The sequence below is a fragment of the Haliotis rufescens genome, unplaced genomic scaffold (genome assembly GCF_023055435.1).
Source record: "Haliotis rufescens isolate VD_foot unplaced genomic scaffold, xgHalRufe1.0.p SCAF_32, whole genome shotgun sequence".
Lineage (NCBI taxonomy): Eukaryota > Metazoa > Mollusca > Gastropoda > Lepetellida > Haliotidae > Haliotis > Haliotis rufescens.
This window is the reverse complement of record NW_025964024.1, coordinates 3,096,109-3,120,949: the sequence shown is the minus strand read 5'-3', so window position 1 is coordinate 3,120,949 and position 24,841 is coordinate 3,096,109. Positions and strand designations below refer to the sequence as shown.

At 38.6% G+C, this 24,841-nt stretch overlaps 1 protein-coding gene across 4 annotated transcripts in view; it reads left to right on the top strand.

Moving 5' to 3' along the window:
* LOC124152105 (protocadherin Fat 4-like) overlaps positions 1–24,841 on the top strand; it is a 50,219-nt gene that overhangs the window by 11,249 nt on the left and 14,129 nt on the right. Inside the window, exons 1-12 of one of the 4 annotated variants that reach the window (XM_046524868.2) lie at positions 6,089–6,370; positions 6,705–6,751; positions 12,385–12,480; positions 14,154–14,210; positions 14,653–14,777; positions 15,651–15,710; positions 17,868–17,954; positions 18,828–18,929; positions 21,073–21,192; positions 21,313–21,411; positions 21,742–21,835; positions 24,532–24,641. In XM_046524868.2, the coding sequence (XP_046380824.2) occupies positions 12,435–12,480; positions 14,154–14,210; positions 14,653–14,777; positions 15,651–15,710; positions 17,868–17,954; positions 18,828–18,929; positions 21,073–21,192; positions 21,313–21,411; positions 21,742–21,835; positions 24,532–24,641 (900 nt within the window). In that variant the 5' untranslated portion in view covers positions 6,089–6,370; positions 6,705–6,751; positions 12,385–12,434. Of the gene's footprint in view, positions 1–2,868; positions 3,003–6,087; positions 6,371–6,704; positions 6,752–12,384; positions 12,481–14,153; positions 14,211–14,652; positions 14,778–15,650; positions 15,711–17,867; positions 17,955–18,827; positions 18,930–21,072; positions 21,193–21,312; positions 21,412–21,741; positions 21,836–24,531; positions 24,642–24,841 lie in introns of those variants that run through there. The other 3 variants (XM_046524869.2, XM_048380719.1, XM_046524866.2) reach the window with 3 other exon arrangements.

Genomic DNA, 24,841 nt, shown 5'->3' with positions numbered 1-24,841 from the left:
CCTTTCAAGCTTTCAAAAGGTTTTATGGTAGACTTGTGGAGGACATTTCCAAATTTGACGCATCAGTGACAAAAATGACGTCCGATCAATTCCCTATTTTGACTTATACCATACGTTCACGTGTTTTTTTCAGGTGAACAATTGACTTGCCTTTGCATGTGTTTGTGACGGGTGCCACCGGTGTACAATCGACTCTCCATATGAATATGGAATGGGTTTTGTCGCTTATACGTATTGTATGTGGAATCTGTAGAATCGAACTCGTTCTTGAAGGTGGCTATCGACGACACCCTATAATGTCCACATTATGAATCCTACCTGCAGTCAATATGCATTGCTATATATTACAGTGTTTACGGTTAGAATAGGTAGGCAAGGCAAGAGAGTGATTAGTGAGAGATGGACGTACTGCGTGTGCCCGTTGTAAGTACACCAATGCAGTTGGCATTGACACACGGTTTATCAACCAGCAAGGGGGGCTGTTAATCTCTTGCCTGCTGCTTGTATTGATTGCATTCTTCTGTCGCTGCGTTGTTCAATAATGGGGTTGTCTGGGTGGGGACAGATAGCAGATTGATATCGAGGTGTGGTAGTCATCGCCTTCTGGTAATATATTACATTATATAAATATCCCATTTTTTGTTTTGTTCAATTCGTAAATTAATTTGCTTGGTTGGTTGGTTGGTTGGTTGGTTGGTTGGTTTGTTGTTTAACGCCGCACTCAGCAATATTACATTTATATGACAGCGGTCTGTAAATAATCGAGTCTGGACCAGACAATCCAGTGATCAATATCATGAGCATCGATCCACTCAATTGGGATCGATGACAACCAAGTCAGCGAGCCTGACCACCCGATCCCTTTAGTCGCCTTTTACGGCAAGCATGGGTTGCTGAAGACCTATTTGCACCTTGCACCAAGGACAGGGGCATGTGTTACACACAGTGATATGTTCTGAAGGGAGTTTATGTCATATGTGTAGGGTATGGAGTTGCGTAGATGGAGTTGATCTCATATGTAACGTAGATGTGTTGATATCATTTGTATTTCAAAATGGCAGAAGTGTTAATATAAATTGTATTACATAGAAGTAGATGTGTTGATATAAATTGTATTACATAGTAGCAGATGTGTTAATATAAATTGTATTACATAGTAGTAGATGTGTTGATATAAATTGTATTACATAGTAGCAGATGTGTTAATATAAATTGTATTACATAGTAGTAGATGTGTTGATATAAATTGTATTACATAGTAGCAGATGTGTTAATATAAATTGTATTACATAGTAGTAGATGTGTTGATATAAATTATATTACATAGTAGCAGATGTGTTAATATAAATTGTATTACATAGTAGCAGATGTGTTAATATAAATTGTATTACATAGTAGTAGATGTGTTGATATAAATTGTATTACACAGTGGTAGTAGTGTTGATATTGATTGTATTACATATACTAGAAGATGTGTTGATATCATTTGTGTTATATTTTGTTTGTTTGTTAGTTGTTGAACGTCGCACTCAGCAATATTCCAGCTATACGACGTCGGTCTGTCAATAATCGAGTCTGGACCAGACAATCCAGTGATTGACATCATGAGCATCGATCCATGAAATTAGGATACGATGACATGCATCAACCAAGTCAGCGAGCCTGACCACCCGATCCCGTTAGTCGCCTATTACAACAAGTATAGTCCGTTTTTACGGCAAGCATGGGTTGCTGAAGACCTGTTCTACCCCGGATCTTCACGGGCTTGTGTTATATAATAGTCGATGTGTTTATGTAATTTGTATTATATAATAGTAGAAGGGTTGCTCCATTACGTGTACAAGAAAACCTTCATGAAAAACATCAACATTGCGCTGATATAAAAGAATGTAGTATCCCTGTTTTAAAACGCCGAGCGAGAAAAAACAACGTGTTGCAATCAGATGCACCCATATGTTGCGTCACGTGACAACGCCAGGTAATGCGTTGTATCGCTGGGTCCTGCAGCGAACGCCGACCTTGACGTATGAAAAGTGTCCCTCTCGTTATCTTAGCGAAATAAACCCAGAACTTCAACACGTCTCATTACTCCATAAGATGAAAACATACTTTAAATCAAATGATAATTGATGCATTTTCCATTGACTTATCCACGAACCCAAACGACTCACGAAGTGCAGTTTATACAGCAGTTAAAATAAGAATAGATGTGGTGGTCTAGTTTATGTAGGCGTAGATGTGGTGGTCTAATTTATAAAGGAGTAGATGTGGTCTAACTTATATAAGGGTAGATGTGGTGGTCTAGTTTACGTAGGAGAATATGATGAGGTCTCGTTTATGTAGGCGTAGATGTGGTGGTCTAATTTATAAAGGAGTAGATGTGGTCTAACTTATATAAGGGTAGATGTGGTGGTCTAGTTTACGTAGGAGAATATGTGGAGGTCTAGTTTATGTAGGCGTAGATGTGTTGGCCTGATGTATAAAGGAGTAGATGTGGTCTAACCTTTATAAGAGTAGATGTGGTGGTCTAGTTTATGTAGGAGAATATCTGGAGGTCTAGTTTATGTAGGCGTGGATGTGTTGGTCTAATTTATAAAGGAGTAGATGTGATCTAACTTATATAAGGGTAGATGTGGTGGTCTAGTTTATGTAGGAGAATATGTTGATGTCTAGTTTATGTTGGCATAAATGTGTTGGTCTAATTTATAAAGGAGTAGATGTGGTGGTCTAGTTTATGTAGGAGAATATGTGGAGGTCTAGTTTAGGGCTTGGGTGACGGTGTGTAGCCCTGTGCTAAATGGTTACACCCAAGCCGGTGTGTGACCAGGAATACATACAACGGCTGCGTCAGCTATCTGATTGCACCACGATCTGTTTGCCACCGCCACTGCAGTTTCTTCCCACCAGACCGGCAATGTTATCTCCCTCTGTCCACCTGAGATGTGCACATTGAACACAACAACATGATTTACCGAGGACATTGTACCTGACCTTCCTCAATGGTGACGCTTTTTTCATTGTTATCTTGTAAATTATAGCTATATCTGGTTCTTAGATTACAAATAAGTGCACTTGATGTTCTTCCTAGCGGTGATTAGATATCACTCCATATGTTGAATGTTTAATTTTAAAGGTTTCTGCATGTTATCCAGTTGATATGCACTTTCGTAGCAATGTTTATTTGCAAAAGCAAGTTTATAACATAATATGTAGGGAATGTTATTGATTGTTTTACTAACTCATTACCTGTGATCATGATTTTTGGTTAGGTATTTTACAGGCAGGTGTTAATTTGAAAATAAGATAATAGAAAGTGAATTTCATTTCCTAGGAAATCATGGAACAATGATCTCCGCAATGAGTCCAAACGGAGGTATTGGTTTCTCTGATGTGTTTTACTACGTGTCATTATGAGAGGCGTTGTTCTATTGTTGTTATGGTAAATAGTAATGCTCATAACAGCGTTAAACCCCACACCCCCTAACTGAATCAGTATCCTCCCTAAATCTCCCCGACACAGACGCCTGTGATAAGAGTGAAGAATATTTCACATTGCGTCATGGTAACTTCTAATAGAGATAAACTCCACTTTCTACAGCAAATCAATCACTAGAGCTGAAAGTATTTAATATTTTGGTCGACATATTCTCGGATACAACTTTTGACTTCACAAGAACGTCACACACCACACTTGACTGTAACACTCTAACTCGTCTTGTACTCCAGGCTATCTTATCGCCCTTACGTGGGAAATCTAATTCAAGATACCATACTGCACTGGTGTTGCAATTATTCAAAACAGTAAAAGCATATTAAAGGACAGATTTACTCTGTAGTGTACTTCGTAGCATATCCTTTCTGTGGTCTGTTGTGTGTCACAGGGGATTATAGCACAGCAACATGACATATCGCTGTACACACATGTTGTTGCTTCAGACTAACATTAAAGGTATATGAATGTACACAATATGGCTGTATTACACACACATATAGGGTATACGAAGGCACACAATATGGCTGTATCCGACACACATATAGGGGATATGAAGGTACAGAATATGGCTGTATACGACACACATATAGGGTATATGAAGGTACAGAATATGGCTGTATCCGACACACATATAGGGAATATACAGGTACAGAATATGGCAACGCTGTAATAGACACACATATGGGGTATATGAAGGTAAAGAATATGGCTGTATCCGACACACATATAGGGTATATGAAGTTACAGAATATGGCTGTATCCGACACGCATATAGGGTATATGAAGGTACAGAATATGGCTGTATACGACACACATATAGGGTATATGAAGGTACAGAATATGGCTGTATACGACACACATATAGGCGTTGAGGGATTAATGTATGAGGGGTTTATTCTTACTCTCAGAAATCCACATGTCCGTGTCTTTTTCGTGGCGGGGTATAAGAGATTTATTTTTCCACTGAGAAGTATATTTCCCCTCAAGGTGGATACATACATGTATTATTTTATCAAGATCGCGTGAACCAATCAGATCTCATCATTCTTACATGGAGGTGTAAATGTAAACTGTGGGTTGGTCGGACGTCTATGTAGACAGGAAACAAAATTCATACCAAAGAAAATATTCCTTTAGAAACTTGGTAATTATTTTGCAGGATTAAGAAGCTCTTAAAACGACTTTGTCTCAGAACTGTTTGACATTATTCGTAAGTACAGTAAGTCAGTAAGACTTTACTGACAAATGCAGCTGGAGTAAGACAGTACCACAGACGTTGTCATCTGACGAAAACCATGTGTATCGATCTGCTCTGACTACAATACCTGAACTGCTGTACTGCACTCCTATCCATCCAGAATTAACTACTCATATATTATGGAAAATAGCCTATGTTCAACCCCAATTCCGAGTAAAACTAACATCTGTTGTTAAAGTAGCTAGCATGAAAATCTTTGACAGGCATTGTGACAAATATGTACAAAATTGGGCAACACACATACAACTAAACTGTGCAACACTCAATCAAGACAGGAATTGTGTCTTTGAGGCACTTGCGTCAATCCAATCACCTCAAGACTCTGTTACATTCTGTGACTAGAGTGATGGGAAGGTCAAGACGTTTAGGACAAGTGGGGAACATAATGAACTCAATCACTTTGACATCAGGTTTGGATCTGAATTCGTACACAAATGTAGTGTATATATAATATATGTCCAGACCTCGTCTAGCCATGCATCCAATCGGATTGAAGGACATATAGAAATGTATATATATGTAATACTTTTGTTTTTTCCAAGATTTATGACTACTTGACTTTTTGTATGTCATGTTATTCATCGTGTTTATTGCTCTTCGTGTCAATGGAGGAAAAAAGAAAATTCATAGTATGGCTGTATTATACTCATATTACGGGTATATGAATGTACAAAATATGGCTGTACTATACTCACAATACGGGTATATGAATGTACACACTATGGCTGTATTATACTCATATTACGGGTATATGAATGTAAAAAATATAGCTGTATTATACTCAAATTAGGGGTATATGAATTGTACAAAATATGGCTGTATTATACTCACATTACGGGTGTATGAATTGTACAAAATATGGCTGTATTATACTCATATTATGGGTATATGAATTGTACGAAATATGGCTGTATTGGACACACATTACGGAAATATGAAAGTTCACACTATGGCTGTATTATACTCATATTACGGGTATATGAATTCTACAAAATATGGCTGTATTATACTCACAGTACGGGTATATGAATGTACACAGTGTGATTGTTTCAAACACAGGTTAAGGGTAGAAGAAACACAATACGGCTGTACGAAATATAAAGTATATTTCTGACACACATTACAAGCGTCTCAAGGCAGACAGTTTACATATTAAAACATACATTTAGCATGTAGCAACTTATACAAGTACGGAATTAGCAGCACAACATTGAGTTTATGGCAGGGTGACAGGTTACTTCCTGAATCCGAGGTAGGGGTCATGCAGTAGATATGCAGATTATGGGGGAATGTCAGGCAGGTGTGTCGATATCGACCGCCAGTGTCTTACAATTTCATTAGCATATCACTGTGACCTGGCGAGGCCGGGCGTGATCGCACACCTGTAGGCAGCTGTAACTCTGCCGTACAGGCCACCATATTCGCCTGTTGCCAAGATCCGGGTTTAACTAGATGACATGAACACATATCTACTGGCTGGAATATACGTGAGGTGTAGCCATATTCACTGGTGTCATTGGAGTACATGACGGAATATTTATTTTATTTGGAGTAAAATTATTACATGACCGAGACTTGTCAATGTGGAGTACTTGTGAATGATTGAATACTTCTCAACGGTAAGTCAACACGGATTCAACATTTCTCAAAGTGAAATACACGTTAGCATTGTAAGATGTATGTACACTATAAACAATGTATAATAATAGTTTGTGCCTTAAACAACTGGTTGTACATTTCTCGTTGACACACATTCAAATTCTTGGCAGGGCTTATCAGAGGCAGTAGCGATAATATGTTATACATGTATGGCACGGTAGAAGCATGTTCATGTCACTGATTGTGAGAGTGTCTGATAGGGGTTTATTGTATCAGTTTTGTATTTCAAGTTGAAGCATATGTTGTACACGGGTATGACTCAGAACTGTGCATTCTTTTTCCTGCTTTGTCCAGATCAAAGTCTGAGCAGGTAGGAAACGAGGTTAAGTGGCTCAAGCAAGGTAGTGTTATCTCTTGTGTTAAATAGTGGTTCTCGTCGTGCTGTATTTTCTACATGAAGTTGGAGTACAGGTGACCCCTCTTTCGTTGACAATAGCAACCTTTGCCAGTTATTCAGATATCGCTCCAAATTGGTACAATCACAACTGGGGGCGGTCGGGTAGCCTAGTGGTTAAAGCGTTCGCTTGTCACGCTGAAAACCCTGGCTCTATTCCCATGGGTACAATTTCTTGTGTCTCCCGCCTTGATATAGCTGGAATATTGCTTAAAGCGACGTAAAACCATACTCACTCACTCACAATCACAACTTTAAGATCAGTATGGATGCTGTCGATGCCAAAAATGGCCTAACAGAGAATATGAACCCGTTGAATGTCTTTCAGAGTTGGTTAAGTCTGTGTGTAATGTTGTCATTGGTAGAATGCTCAAACTGAAAAGAGGAAACAGAATTACAATAAACCCATTCTATCCCAGCCAGATTTTATCCAAAGTATGGCTGCCCTTAATACACACAGGCTTCAAATAACAAAACCATTATAAGAAAGACTAACTACATTAATAATATTTTGATCAAAGAACTTGGTATAAGTGATACATCATATGATGCCAGTATGTTAGCTGAGGAAGAAAACTGCCAAGACCATGCATCAGTATTCTCAACTTCAGACTTGACTTTAAAACCATGTTCATTCCTCCGTTGTACTAGATTCCAAAGCTCCATAAAACTCCGTACAAAACAACATTTATTGATATATTGCTAGGTTCAGCAAATGTACCACCATGTCCCCGTCTCAAAGATTTACAACAATCCTCAATACCGTAAAGGAAGGAATTCTGTCACAATATTTGAATTTTCATCTTTGTACACCGCTATCCCACATGACAAACCACAGGGGGAAATTCATTCCTTTATCCCTTACATATCTATATTCAGAGGTTCAGGACAATTTATCCAAAAGTTTTAATGAGAAAACAATATGTGAAATGCTGGACTTCCTCATTGATAACATATACGTAAAATTTGGGATGACATTTAGGCAAGAAGAAGGCATCCGAATGGGAACAAAATGTGGCCCTCTTCTTGCTGAAATGTTTCTCAATGCACATGAATCGAAATTTCAGTTCGGATTGGCAAAGTCAAAACGAGGTAATTTCTTGCCTTGTCTCCTGATCAAATTAGGAAACAAGGTTAAGTGGCTTAAGCAAAGTGTTATCTATTGTGTCAAATAGTAGTTCTAAGCTTGCTATATATTTAACATCAAAAAGAAATCAAAATTGTATAGCTTTGCTTGAAAGCGAAGTAACTGTAAATGATCGTGATTTCAGTTAATTCATTCATGTAATTTTTATCGCATTTTTCATTTTACGTCCAGTTGAATCGGCGGATAATCGGGATTTATTTTCTGACCCTGACGTTACATATTGTCTTTGTTGTTTGCCTTAAGATGATCCTCAGTAACGTGCTTCCATATGGCAAGCCGTTTTCACATTTATTACGGAATTACAGATATCTTCAATTGTTTTAGAGATATCAGTATTTTATTTAAAGATATCAATAATGTTTGTAAGATGTCAAAAAATAATTGAAGATATCTTAAATTCATTTCTGATATCCATAATACAATTACTGATACCTTAAAATGTTACGGTGAGGGTATCAACAAATTTGTTTGTGATATCTCTAAATGTAGTTAAGATATCATCAAACAATTACCATCCTACAATACATAAATATATTAGAAATATATTCAAGATATCTTAAATTCAGTTCAAGACATCTGGAAATTATTTATACATATCCACAAATGCATTACAGATATCTTTAATTCAATAAGAGATATCTTTAATTCAATTCAAGGTATCATTAATTCTGACCGTTACTGATATCAAAAATCCAATTAAAGATATCATTAATAATTTTGATGATATCTTTATATCAATTATTGATATCAGTTATCTAATTTAAGTAACATTATTAATGTAACATCTTTAATAATGGCAACAATTGAAGATATCAATAATTAATTATTGATATCTGTATTTAGTTTCAAGATATCAGGAATTGAATTATTGACATCATCACAAAACATGACATTTTGATATCTTTAAATCATATTTTGATATCAATAATCGAATTAAGATATCAGCAATTCTTTTCAAGATATCAGTAATACGCTTCACCATATCCTTAATTCATTTCGTGATATCTTAAACTTTATTGCAGATTTCTACAATTATCTGCATTTAAGATATCTTCAATTCCATTCAAGATATCTTCAATTCAATTCAAGATATCTTCAATTCAATTCAAAATAGTTTTAAAACAATTGAATATATCTGTAAATCCGTAATAAATGGGAAAACGGCTTGCCATACTTCCACGTTATCACTGTGGGTGCTGTGTTGAATCTGAAGGACATACACTAGAAAATGTAAAGAAACGAAGTTCAAATAAGGCTATAACTTTGCATACAATACAGCATTAAGATGATGACTATCGGGAAATGTAGACAACGAATATAGATGGCGATTATAAGACACCATATTATTTTAAATCGTAGTAAGTATATAGACTTAAATCTTATGCATTTACCCAATAACCATATTCATGTAATCGGTAAACATAATGAATGGAATATTTATATTATTTTCTGGGGCACATATCATGTTGCCCAGGTGACTAGGGTGCCACGCGATGCACCCAGTGGGCCTGCAAGGGACCCCTGGTCTTCGGTTGGAATCCCTTGTTTGGCCTTTGTATGATCTTTGGTTTGTCAGCACCAATCCCGTGCTCGTGGGTTTCACCAAAGTTGGGAACGTCCACGACGTCCCTCATTAAGCTGAGACACAGGGACATGAATGAAATATTGTTCGAAGCAGCGTTATTCAATACTCCCTTGTATAGTCACAGCGTCACGTTTTCAGTTCGACATACAACATCCTGTTGGTTGATGCACGCATGCATCAACAACACAATAAAAGTAAACAGATAAAGAATGAAATGATAAGCATGTAATAGAAAGAGCGACGCTTATTTATTAATGTTTCCCTTTCGTTAAAACCATTTCCACAATCATAAGAAATCTCTGCTAAAAGCAGAGTCTATTGTACAATGACTATATCATCAGCATGTCTTTATGAATCTCAATAAAAATAGTGATTTACCAGGTGTTCGCGAAAAGGTGGGCGTATCCTGCATCGTCGGTAGCTCCATGACAAACACATGCAAAAGCAAGTCAATTATTCACTTGAACAACACATGAACACATGGTACAAGTCAAAATAAGGAATGTGTTGGACATCATTTTGGTCACTGATGCGTCAAACCCGGTAAGGTTCTCCCAATGTCTACCATGAAACGTTTTGAAAGCTTTACTGAGGCTTTGAATAGTGTAACCCTGATCAAACCACTTTTGAGCAAGAATCGTATGACAGTCCTTTAAGTCTTCGTAGAAAGAGCATGCTCGATCGTCCCTCAAAGGTAGTGAAATGTAGACACCAAAGGCTGGAGCTGCTGGAATACTATTGGTCGACATAAAGAGAGATTGGACTTTTGGAAAGTAAGAAAACGTACAACGTTAGCGATAACAACTTCTGGTTTATTGCTAGCCAACTTCTAGAATTAAATGCCAATCCAACAGTTGCCTATTGTAAAGTTGAAGTCATCCCTCTATTTTTGTGTTTTGTCACTCTGAATCTTCATGCACAGATATAAATATGAAACAGATGAAGCGGTTTCACTGGGCACTTTTATTTTCAGTTCAGGTGGGTAAGTCAGTTCATAAACAAAGACACGGCGTATACACTTCCTTTCCCACACATCAAACCAAAACTAGCAGTAATTGGTTACGCAGCTATCATATTGTCGTTGTGTTTAGCCAATGCCCTCTACTGATTTACCCACCTGAACTAGAAATACAGGAGGCCAGTGAGACAACCTCATGTTTCATTTTTAGATCTTTGCATAAAGATTCAGAGTGACAAAACACTCTCCGCAAGACTCTATGAAGGGATGACTTCAACTTTCCAATGGTCAACTTTCCCTTCATGACAAAACACTCTCCGCAAGACTCTATGAAGGGATGACTTCAACTTTCCAATGGTCAACTTTCCCTTCATGTCGAGGAATATTCCAGCGGTCTTTGGTGTTTACATTTCACAACTTTTGAGATGCAATCGAGCATGCTCTTTCTACCAAGATTACAAAGAGCGTCATACGACTCTTGCTCAGAAGTTGTTTGATCAAGGTAACAATATTCAAGACCTATTTTATGGTAGACATGTGGATGTTTTTTCCAAATGTGACGCATCGGTGACAAGAATTATGTCCGATCCAACTCCCTATTTTGACTTGTACCATATGTTCCCATCTTTTTCCGGGTGAACAATTGACTTGGCTTTGCATGTGTTTGTGATGGGTGGCACCGGTTGGGCAGGATGTGCTCACCTTTTCGCGAACACATGGTATCATTTCTTTTCACTTAAGCGACCACAGTCCTTTGTAATATGCATGTATGACTAAGTACATTGACGCACACACACGCCTCTCGTCTTTCACGAAGTCGGTATTTCTGATACCATAAAGAATAAAGAACAAGTGTAAATAGAGAAGTATCTTCGTATGGGAATCATTTAGTTCGGAGCCCTACACGGGATTTATACATGCTACTGTGTACACAAAGTTGAGTACATTTTCAGACTCTCTGCATTATGGTTAAAGTGTTCAATCTAGTCTGTGAATTGGAAACCTTCTACTTACTGAACTGGTAAAATAGCACATGTATACTACGTATAGTCCAGTGAGTGGAAGAAGTTTACCAAATCCCTGGTAATTCCCAAGCACGGATACATACAGACTCGTTGTTTCTCATCATTTCCCATTTAATCTTGAACACAGAGTTTTAACATACATTGAAAAAAGTAGGAGCGTTTGACTTCATGATCGTTCACGACTATCCTCGCTACGATCCATCCCAATTATCAAAACGATAATGCAGATCTAAACTGTAGTATTGACGACTCGATCCGTGTCTAAACTGACAGTGCCAGTCTACAGCAATCTACGAATTTACTTTATCACAATTTGACACATCTTTACAATCACCTTTTAACGAACAATTATGACTTACAGTTGTAATCGCCACAGATTCATATAAAACTTCGAAAATCTGTCCCGTTACGTTTATCGTGTCTTCCATTTTGACGTCTTGTATCTGATGTAAATCTATGACGACGTGATGTCATTGTGACTGACTTTCTTAGGTAGAACATAACAGACCTTTCTCTACTAACGATGGTATTATTTGAATATATTTTATTAACTAGAAAGATATCACTGTAGAACACTGTGAACATACATACGCTCATATCACTTCTTGTTTTGAGGAACTACTTAATTCCGCGATACAGCTGGCTGTTGTGTGGCTATCAGGTTTATCTCTAATTCGGTAACACTGGTAATAAAAAAGAATGATTAAAAAAGCTAGAATTTAACAAAACTCCTCATGCGGTGCATCTTTTGTGTTTATATTTTGGTGCATAGACACTGCTCCTTTATCAATTTGTATCATGCTATTATGTTGATCGTGACAACACATGAATATCTGCAATGTTACTGACAATATTCTGGTTGCAGTTAACTGAAATGAGCACCACCCACGGAAGCGAGTAAAGGTACATTCTGAGATGGAGTTACCATGGTTCCTCCTCTTCATGCGCTTGTCCCTGACAGGTAAGAATCTCTGTTGACCCTGCTATATATCCCTGGTGGCCCAGCTATATGTCCCAGATGACCCAGCTATATATCCCAGTTGACCTTGCCATATATCCCAGTTGATCCTGCTATATATCCAAGTTGACCCTGCTATGTATCCTAGTTGACCCTGCTATATATCCAAGTTGACCCTGCTATATATCCCAGTTGACCCTGCAATATATCCCTGTTGACCCTGCTATATATCCCAGTTGACCCTGCTATATATCCCTGTTGACACTGCTATATATCCCAGTTGACCCTGCTACATATCCCAGTTGATCCTGCTATATATCCCAGTTGATCCTGCTATATATCCCAGTTGACCCTGCTATATATCCCAGTTGATCCTGCTATATATCCCAGTTGACCCTGCTATGTATCCTAGTTGACCCTGCTATGTATCCTAGTTGACCCTGCTATGTATCCTAGTTGACCCTGCTATGTATCCTAGTTGACCCTGCTATATATCCTAGTTGACCCTGCTATGTATCCTAGTTGACCCTGCTATGTATCCTAGTTGACCCTGCTATGTATCCCAGTTGACCCTGCTATGTATCCCAGTTGACCCTGCTTTGTATCCTAGTTGACCCTGCTTTGTATCCTAGTTGACCCTGCTATGTATCCTAGTTGACCCTGCTATGTATCCCAGTTGACCCTGCGATATATCCCTGTTGACCCTGCTATATATCCCAGTTGACCCTGCTATATATCACAGTTGGCCCTCCTGTATATCCCAGTTGACCCTGCTGTATATCCCAGTTGGATTGCTATACATCACAGTTTGCCTGACTATATATCACAGTTGACCCTGCTTTATAACCCAGTTGACCCTGCTATGTATCTCAATTGACCCTGCTATATATCCCAGTTGCCCTCGCTATATATCCCAGTTGACCTCGCTATATATCCCAGTTGACCTCGCTATATATCCCACTGCTATTTTGGTTGCATATGTTTCAATTATTTAGGTACATGTCAAATTACTTGACAACACTGAGGTTGAAATTCGACGTTTCACATCCACTGCTCCACAATGGATGCCGTGATGCCATTACGTATGGTGTGGCGTTACGATTCAGTTAGTTGATGGGTGTACATTCACACAAACTTCCAATGCCCGTTTTAAATGTGAATAAAATATAGTGATGTAAAAACCAATATTACGCACATACAGCGAAAGTTAAAAGGCGATTTTCCTTGATGGCAATGAACCTACTCAAAATACCTTTTGGACTCTCACTCCTTCACTCATTGTCCTAGCTAACACCATAGCGTTCTCGTAGTGTCAGACAGACTACGGGTTCGGTTTAAAATTAACAATTATCGCCCTCAAACCTACATCATAGATCTCTTTGAAATCCCAATATGTTTTCTCCTCACTAAGCCTACTACGAGGGACACCGTATTGGGTGGTCAGGAAGTTTAAGTAACTGAAATACCTCCCGACTCAGCGCAAAAGGGGGCAAACGAATGTATAAAAGTCTCAAGTGTAATGTATTAAACAATCCAGAGCAAACTGAAATCATGTACCAGTCTTAAAATCTGCAAATTTGCAATTCACGCTGTCAAGAGTCAAATATATCAAACAATGCTTTATGTGTCAGTTTATTAATATATTAATGCACACTTTTCATTTTTTCCTCACGCAGCTGCTTCCTGTGGTTTAGATAATTTGCCCTCCGAACATCAGGAAGGAGCGCATGCAGGTGAGCATTTTCAGGCGTCAGGATGTACTCGCAAATAAAGGTGTGTGCCAGTGTGTGGTGACCATATAATTATGTTGCATATTGCTCACTCTGTAACACATACAACTTCCTAAATTATATAATGATTTTGCTTTTCTGAAAGAATAACGCATTATAGAAGCCGCAATGGAATTGCATATATAACCAGCTAAGAATCATGTGGTTGGAAAGGTTTGTCTTTTACAGTGAATGTACTGGCCCATACATTTGTAGAAGGATGAGTTCTCCGTTGTTCGAGGCCAGCCGAGTGTGGATGTAAGACAAGGATAAGGATTTTGACAGGAACACAAAATACATCGTATCAAACGATATCGACTGACAAAGGTTTCCCAGTACATTGTCTTCTTATATTAGTCCTAGTTATGTGAAAGAGATATTACAGGGTGGTAATTGTCTGCTACAGGTGATACTGTGTTTAACTTCACTGCCACTGAACCTATCTGGCTGGTGTCGGGAGGCAGGGGGTACTTCAACATTTCGGATTACACACTTTATGCCGAGAAGGAGTTAGACATGAGCGAAGATCAGGTAAAAAGACATTTCCATAATCATGCCAAAAGCAGAGTCCATTGTCCGATTCCAACTATTTCATGAGCATGTCGATATAAGCATCACTATCAAATAGTGATGATACCAGGTGTTCGAGAAAAGGTGAGCGTATCTTGAACCACCAAAGCATATGTCAGAAACACGTGCAAAGGCAAATCAATTGTTCACCTGACAAGAACAATAACACGGGAACATATGGCCAAAATAGAGAATTGTATCGGACACCAATGTTGTCACTGATGCCTCAAATTTGAAAATGACATCCACAAGTGTGCCATAAAACGTTTTGAATGATTTGCTGAGTCCTTGAATATTGTAATCTTGATGAAACAACTTCTGAGCAAGAGTCGTATGACGCTCTCTCGATCGAATGTTCGTAGAAAGAGCATATTCGATTGTACCTCAAAATCTGTAAAAAGCTTTCTTTTCATGCTCGCATTGATCATTTTTATAATTTACAGCACATCTGCTATCCACATTTTTGTACCACCATGGATGGAAATATAGACATGAATGAAATATTCGGTGAAATGTACCGGTCGCATTCTATATCTTTGTCGGTTTGTTTGTTGTTTAACGCCGCACTCAGCAACATTCCAGCTATATGGCGGCGGTCTGTAAAAAATCGAGTCTGGACCAGACAAGCCAATGATTGACAGCATGAGTATAGATCCACGCAATTGGGATACGATGACATGCATCAACCAAGTCAGCGAGCCTGACCACCCGATCCCGTTAGTCGCCTCTTACGACAAGCAAAGTCGCTTTTTATGGCAAGCATGGGTTGTGGTGATGTGCTTTTCATATACAATCTGTAGGTATACAACTCTATATACGTATCATATCTTTCAGGATCTCTGCGTTAACCAACAGTTCGATTTGGGGATAACATGCCAAGGCATCGAACCTGCGGTAAATATTAACGATGTCATGAAAATGACGCATCATATAGCTGTAGTGGCGCCAAGTCTCCCTGGCCAGACATTGATATTTATCATCTGATCAAATGGTGGGAAATTCTGACACATACGATGCGAAATGGGTTTATATCATATATAATGAACAACAAAAGTTCCTTTGACATTGAATAAGATTTAAAGCAAACTGATGTTTTTTACCAAATCTGAAACAATTTCGGTTTGCAACACATAAAAGACTCCTGTAAGTGTTCATATGGTTAAATTTGCCAACTGACTTCAGAAAATGCGTGATCTAAAAAAACAAACATGAACATGCCAAAATGTCAATTTACAAACCAATAGCGTGTGTGTCCACCTCTGGATGCGATGCAAGCAACACATCTTCGTCTCATTGAATGGACCTGGCGTCGTCCAAAGTCCTGTCCATATCTGTCCATATCTGCCGGAGCACATATATGTTTCGAAGTTCCTGGAGTGTCTGTGGAACACGTGGTTGACGTCGAAGGCGCCGATCCATCTCATCCCACATGTGGTTGATTGGTAAGAGATCACGGGAGCGAGCCGACCAGGGGATGACACTAACGTTGTTTTGTTGAAGAGAATCCCGAACAAGTCGAGCAATATGAGGCCGGGCGTTGTCATGTTGAAAGGTAATGCCTGGGCCATGACGACGCAAAAACGGTAGAACAACAGGGCTGATGATCTCGTCGCGGTAGCGCTGTCCATTGAGATTTCCCTCTACCACTATCAAACGGGTACTCTGTCTTGCTGTAATCCCACCCCATACCATAACGCTGCCGACCCCGAACCGATCTTCTTCCATGACACAGTGACTGACGTAACGTTCACCTCGACGTCGGAACACTCGAATCCGTCCATCGCTGTGGCTGATGTGAAAACAAGACTCGTCAGTGAATAGAACTTATCCCCACTGCATGGCCGTCCAGCGTAGACGCTGTCTGCACCGTGCTTGACGGTGGTTTCCTGTCAAAATGGGACGTCTGGCGGGTCGTCTGGCGACAATCCCTGCACATCTGAGGCGGCGACGTACGGTTCGTTTAGATATTCGTCGAAGGCCAGGGATGCTTCTTGCAGTCACTGTTGCTGGCTGAAATCGATTTCGTAGGTGTGTTGTTCGAATCCAGTTGTCTTGTCGATTATTGGCTACGCGTGGCCTGCCACTCCGAGGATGGTCTCTGACTGCATTCGTCTGTTGCCAACGTTGCCATAAACACCAAATGGTGTTTCTGTGGACGTTAAATTGTCTTGCAACATAACGTTGACTCGATCCTGCTTCAAGCATACCAATGGCTCGCAGACGCTCATTTTCGGACTGGCGTGGCATTTCGTAATGTTGAATAATTGCGTAATTTTGTTGTTTTTCTGAGTGGTTGTTGTCAGTACCATGGTAAACAATGCATATGGAATCCCGTTAACGCACATGTTTTTATACCCATTCTTAGGTAGTGAAATGCATGGGGCTTGCATAAAAGTCAACTTTTGCATGAAATGCATGCTTTTCTGTAGCAGTTGCGTTAATGTGACCTGATTCCATACATGTACTACAATATTGAAAACCAAACTTTACTTGTTTGAAAAATACACTAAAATATTGGTGTCACAGGAACTTTTGTTGTTGAGTATATTTCAATTGAAACCCTGGTTTCAGACCAGGAACAGTTTCTTCTAGTCACATTATGGGCTGGGCATGTTTTGGTCTGGGCCTACTCGTCAAAACAAGTGGTTACAGGTCCACATACCAAAATTACTTTAGGTTCCTTTCTGGACATTCCTAACAAATTTGTTAAGTGCTCGGTACGAAACAAGTTTGGTCTACCAAGAGGATTAATCGGTGACAATGATTATAAAACCCCGTACATAAACTCCCACATAGAACTACGATTTATCTGTCGCGTGAGAATAAATGGCGTTAACCCCGAGCCTTTGGTGCGAGATTTACAGCATTCATTCATTCATTCATTCCAACCCTTGACCTATTTAATAATTGTGCATGAAATATTGACGTTTAAATCGTAGATATCGTTACCGACTTATACATTGATCGAGAAATTGATGTTACATGTACCGATGTCGGCCATGAGTTTTGGAAATGACGTACATAATATGTTTGGTATTTTGACTATTTCAGTCCGACATTTACACCTTTGTGTTGAAGCCAATTGACAGTCATGATCCAAAATTCCCATACCCAGAATTTAGTCGAACCATACCTGAGGTAAGCCCAGCCTACACCACAACCTTGTGCTTTTAAACTCTTATTTTGATACAAGCGGGAATGTGTTACATATTCGATTTATTAATTGATAATGGTTTATCTGTAATGTTTTGTTGTCCATAATACATATTATAAACTGAGGAGCAAAACAAATTATACCTCTCGGTTGATTTTATCGTATGTTTGATTTTCAGTTGAGTGAGTGAGTGAGTGAGTTGAAAATATCTTTGGTAAGCGATATTATATCAAACAGTGAACTCAAAGCACTCAAAGAAAACAAACAAAATGGTTATATTTTTAAAATATGATTTGATTTGATTTTAAATTTTTTAAAAAGAATTTGTATAATACACAACTAAGAATGTCTGTCTTAGACATCTTATCACGAAAAAATCAATAAATTTGCCTTTTTCGGCACAAGTATATTTTAAACATTTCAAACATGGTAGGAGTTCATTTCTTACCCAGTCGTCACTGAACCAATTAATATTTACACAAAATTACACAGCCACAGATTACTTTTACAAACTGTTGCAGGAATGAGTGATGTTAAAATAGACATAATCAAATTTAACAACAGTTCTTTCAATTTTCAATAACATAAACAAGAAACTCGGTATACTTTCTTTTGCCCCTCAGTTTATATTGAATAATACATTTCACGTTAATTGACTAGAAATGAATGCAGATATTTAAAAGTCGTATCTAAGATACCATCATTTATCATGCGGAACATGTATTAATTAAATAATACATACATACCATTTTCAAAATTACATTTTGTAGTTATTTTATGATTATATGCTTAACTGAGCTTTTGGTTACTTACATCAGGGAAATGATATTTTTTCTTACTACGTTATTTTTTAACAGTCGGCTACCAATGGGACCGCAGTTATTGATTTCAGTAGCAGCAACGAAACCAGTGCAATAGACAAAGACTGTGGGGCGAATAGTCTGTTCTATTCAATGGCTGTAAGTAGATAATATTGATCGATATTTCTTTCTTTTTCGTTATGTGTTCCATGTCTATACTATCCTATTGGTTAGAAATCGTACCTGTTCTTTGCAAAAAAGTATTGTGTTATGTCCGTTTCAATATTTTCATCGTCGTGCATAGCTTCTCGATTGCTGATGCGGCGTTAAACAATAATCACTCGCTTCAAAACTTTCTTGTACTTAACTTACAATTTAGCACTTTCCTTTATAACTTTATTTTATAACTTTCATATCTTAATAATTAAATTTTCGTTGTCTTCATGGAAATTCCTGCATTCTGATTAGCTGAATTGGTCACGTGTTATTGCATTCATTTCCCAAAGAATGTAAAAAATTAAGCCACGCCCGCCGCGGCGCACTACTTTTATTACTGCGGAATGTCGGGGCCCGGAATCCCAATATTACAGTCGAGGGAATTCCCTTCTGCTCACGTGTATCGTCATGCACAGGACATTAAGCGAAACTACCCTTTGAAACCGAAGGCCGAGAATGAATGAAACAGCAAACGTGCAGGCTCGATCGCCTGTTTTTTTCCCGCTCGCTTCGGTTCAATTTCTCCAACTGTGTTTTACCGTAATCAGGGAAGTAATGTTTGAATCACGCAGTGAATGACCATGTTATTTGAAACAGCCGCCTTCTCTCGGACATTATTCTTCGGGTTCGTTACAGTCTGACTGCTGCAGTTCTTTTCGCATCTTGCCTTAATTGACAGGTCCAATGAACATTGTTTTAATCCCACTCTCCGTTGATTGGCTACTGACTGTGTAAGTGTGTCAAATTATGTGCATAAATTAAACGATCACCTGATTCATGTCACGCCACTGTATGTATTCCTACACCTGGAATGTTTATCAATGTCGTCATTTTTGTCTGTTTTGATATATGCAACTGTTTTGGGTTAAACTATGTAGATAAAACATGTTTTACGTTGTCGAATTTAATTATAAGCATTGACTGTATATTTGTTTCGGTTCATTGAGGTATGAATCGAAAAACCGATGTGCAAACTTTTGTAGGAATACAGTTTGCGCATCGGTTTTTCGATTCATACCTCAATGAACCGAAAAAAATACACAGTCAATCCTAAAATGAATTCACATATAATTTAACACACACGAAAGCTACTCGGTGCTATGGGAAACTATGCTACCTGCATCATTTTTGTTTGTTTGTTTGTTTGCACTCAGCAATATTCCAGCTATATAACGGCGGTCTGTAAATAATCGAGTCTGGACACAAGGCAATCAAGTGATTGATCTCATGAGCATCAATCTACACACTTTGGATACGATGACATGCATGAACCAAGTCAGCGAGTCCGACCACCCGATCCCGTTAGTCGCCTCTTACAAACATAGTCGCTTTTTACGGCAAGCATGGGTTGCCCGGTTCTTCACGGGTCGCTTGTCGTAAGAGGCACTATGGATACTATGGATCGGGTGGTCAGGCTCGCTGATCATGTCAACGTGTTCCGATAATAAAGCATATAAACATCAATGAAGGTAGTGTGTGTGTCAAATAATAAGTTCTGTCATATCTTGTGGTCTTTTAAAAACGAATTGTTTGATAGGCATTTCTCAGGAATTGGAGGATGACACAGAAGACATAATTTATGAATAACAACTTCTTTAATGTCTTATTATAGAGACGTTTCAGTATAAATCCGTGTACCGTTGTCATTCGGGCTTGCTTGACAACGATGTACCGATCTATACCGAAACGTCGCGATAATAGAACATTAAGGAATTTACTGTCCATAAATTGTGTCTACTCTGTCTTTTTAACACATGCAGCTCTTACTCCATCAATCAGTGTCTTTGCTGAAATAAAGTTAAACTTTCTGTCTCTGCGGCCGGTTTTCTAGTTCGTAAAGCATGCACAAGTAGTACCTTTGACCATCTGCCCGCCGTGATAGGACGGGAACATTGCTCAAAGTGGCGTAAAAACACACTCACTCACTCACCATCTATATTACATTAAGGAGCATTCCGCACGCTTTTTTGTGACGTCATTCACGACGATTGGAAACTTGTTTTCCCGATATGTATTATAATATTTAACATGATTGTGTTCGATGTATCATCTGGTAAAAGGTATGTTTTCATTATTTTTCTTCCAGTCAAACCCGTATGTGCGTTTTGTAAACGGGCAAAAAGGAACAATGTTTACAATCACTACTTTTGATTATGAAAGCGGAATAAACAGCCATACAGTGAATATAAGTGTCACTTCAGACGGGGTAAGTAAAATTATTTTAAAATATTATTTTAAATTTTTTCATATAAAATAAAATAAACCTCGACATATAAATGAATTAATTGTCATTTGTTGAAAAACAACATACGTTTTATGTTCTCAGAAAATCGGAATTGCAAGATTCACGCTCAATATCAGCGATGTCGACGACGAGGATCCAGTCTTCACATTCAACGCGTACACCCTCGAAGTAGAGGAAGAGGCAGGTTATTTACATATCTCTATCAAATCTAAAACTTTGTCAACTCATGTGTATTTCCTTTCCTAAAAATATAATCATATAAAACAAAAGGTTCTGCCTTGAAGCCAACCAGTAAATAAAAACAACATTTTATAGTGCGTCAGATTAAACATTGAAACAACTCCTCAGAGAATGGTCGTTTTGAGGTCTATAACTATACAAGCAATACACCAAGGTGACATGTTACGCTAATCGGACCTTGACCCCTGACAATGTATTATTTGGATTTACCATCCCGATAAGAACAATATTTACAACTTTATATACGTTTATATATTTTCCTTATGACAGAAAACCCATAATCAATGGATGGATGCCTCGCCAGCTATCAGAGCGTTTGACCAGGACCTTGGTGTCAACACACCTCTTGCATATAATATCACAAGTAAGTAAACCAAGCATAGGACGAGGTATGATTAGACCCTTCCTTGTCTTTACCACTGAAATTACGAAAATGTCGATTTTTCAAGCGTCCAGAGAACATCAAACTTCGAGCACGCTTATAGCACAATATGGAAAATTAATGACGTGTTGTTTGGCGTTTATCTGCATCTTCTAAGCAGGTCAAAGCTATATCTATCTTTAAAGATAAGAAAATACTTCCTGAAAAGCTCTGGTAAAAATAATTTAGAAAAGTATTGCTCATCCTTAAATCATGCAGTCTTAATGGACCATTGAGGGCCCTTCCCTTACCCCATCCTGTCCATACACAGTGGATGACACATGTTGGAAATACTATGCAAAAAAGTAGGGGATAGTGGGAATAATCAAGACATATCTTCTGATCTATATGGTATCGGAAAATGGAAATGAATTTATCATATCTGCTTTGGAGAAGGCGATCAGATCTAATGGGATCTTATGGTTGGTGTTGTGAGATGGTGTCGCACTAGGTCGTTAAAGAGGTCGGGGGTCGAATTCGAAATTTTCATTTTGCGGACGACGTTACTAATATTGGATAAAACCACCTCTGTTGGCTAGACATGCACGAATTCTTCAAGGCATGCTTCTGATGAGTCGACCAATGTCAACTTGACTCATGTTGTTCTACTCATCTGTGAGAGCAGCAATTAGTTCATTGAGAGTGGTGTGTTGTTTTTACGTTGATGTACACGTCTGCCATGGACGTGCCAGATTGGGGGAAAAGGTCAGGACTGAGTGCTGGCCGTGGCAGGACATGGATGTTTTGCTGTTGGAGGAATTGGGTCACAATACTGGCACGATGAGCATGTGCATTATCAGTTTGAAAGATGCCAAACACGTTGTACAAATGGCAACACGAGTGGTGCGGTGATGTTGTCCCGATAGTACTGACCTGTGAATTTGCGATGGTCAATATGGAGCGCAGCTCGATCAGTCATTGTGATACCACCCCATGTGGACCCGCCCCCAACATGATCACACTGTGCGACGTTGACATTCATAATACGCTGATTAGGACGTCTCCAAACTCGATTCCTACGGTCATGAAAGTCGAGAGTAAACGTCGATTCGTCAGGCAACATGACAATAGCCGTACGTCGATTATCCCAGTGCTGACGTTCCCTATACAACTGAAGCCTCTGATTCAAATGACGTGCAGTAAGTTGTGGGATAACACGTGTCCCGGGCTGGAGTGGTTGCCTTTGGGCCGATGACAGATTGAGTTAATGCAGAGTTTGGGCAACAATATTCTTACGTGTGCCCACATGCAGCATGCATATGACACGTAAACGTTCAGCCCTTTGCAAATGTAGCCTGAACAATGCTGTGGCTTCCTTCGTGATTCAATGTGTTTGATAACTTGTGTTTGAGCGTTCGGTTCAAAGAAAACAATATGCGTATGCTCACAACCGAGTCTGAGTGACAATAGTAAATCTGGCATACCACCCCTTGCACGTGCTGCCCAAAGTCACGTGCTTCATGATTGTCACAATGTTATGTTTAGGAGCTTGATTTCTTCGGAAATGTTTTTTCACATAAGTCATTTCCTTTCAATGCCAGACTTTGGTGTATTTTCACCTCAAAACAAAATATCCCCTTCGGTTTTTGCTAATTATATATAAGAAATATGAAGATGGAGCAGGTATACACTGAACTTATCCTTGTTGTATTTTTTCAAAGGTCGTGATTTCTGTTCATAAAAACTCTTCATAGGCCGTTCAAGTTACATATTATGCAATGACGCCTATCGTAAAGTGATACATGTATTTCGCAGCTGTTGTTTTAATCTTTAGCTAGTGTAGAACGATAGACAGCGTGTGGCCAATCAAGCGTATCCATTGCCGACCCGTAGACAAAGCTGTCAGTACCATTTCTAGGGATAAAGAAAATACACCCCCATGTTTTGAAGATGGCTAAATATGACGCAAACACGAAATGTTTGTTAGATGATGTTATACGGGTATCATAGTTGTGTTTTGGACTTTAAGTGTCCAGTGTTTCGGCCCAGTAAGGTTTTGATAACCTTTGTAATGTTTTGGCCAGCTCTAATTTTGAAGTGTATACTGACACACTGTTACAGAGGATTATGTTTTATTAGTATTCTTGTTGAGTCGCGAAGGCATGTTTAAAACATAGGTAAGCCATCGAAGTTCTCAGTGAGAAAAATAATTCAAATCTAGATATTTACTTCTTTTTATCATTATTTCATCACTCGGTTTTGATGTCCAGTCAACTCATAGGGACCACTAATTTTAGTTGGTAATAACCATAGTTCGTTATAAGCATATATACAACAAATGGCCGGGACTAAAAAATAAGTTCGTTATATCGGTCAGTTCCTTATAAGCGTGTTCGTTATAAACGTAGTTTACTGTACATGTTGATATCTGAACTTATTGCTAGGCGTGTTGGAGCGACAAGCTCACGACATTTAATATAGGAAGTGATATCGTGAATTTCACATAACCCCAGGTCAGTTTAACAATTCGGAACATACTAAACATGTAGTCAGTGAAATACTGGTTTGTTCAGTTTCTTCAGACTGATTTTTCAATACGTTTTAACGTACACTACTTACACTGCCAAAATTCGATCTACCATGGCTTCAACCGAAACAAAAGGGAAATGTTTTCTCTGTACTATCTCTGTATGTTGTAGGTTCTGTTCCTCCCTTGGATGCTCTGACCATCAATAATAACACAGGACAACTGTGGCTGAACCAAACGCTGGACAGAGAAGACAATCCAATATACACAGTCATACTGGAGGTAAGTAAATAAACAACAATTGGAAATAACACTGTCAGATATTGCCATGTTGAAGAAAATAGTTGTTATCAGCTTTTATAGCAATATAACTACAATATAATATTATACTTTGTCATGTATTTTAGTAAGTTTTGTAACGTGATGGTCATGTTTTTACCGTCGTGTGGACGGAATGCATATCTCTGGATCTGGACATTTCT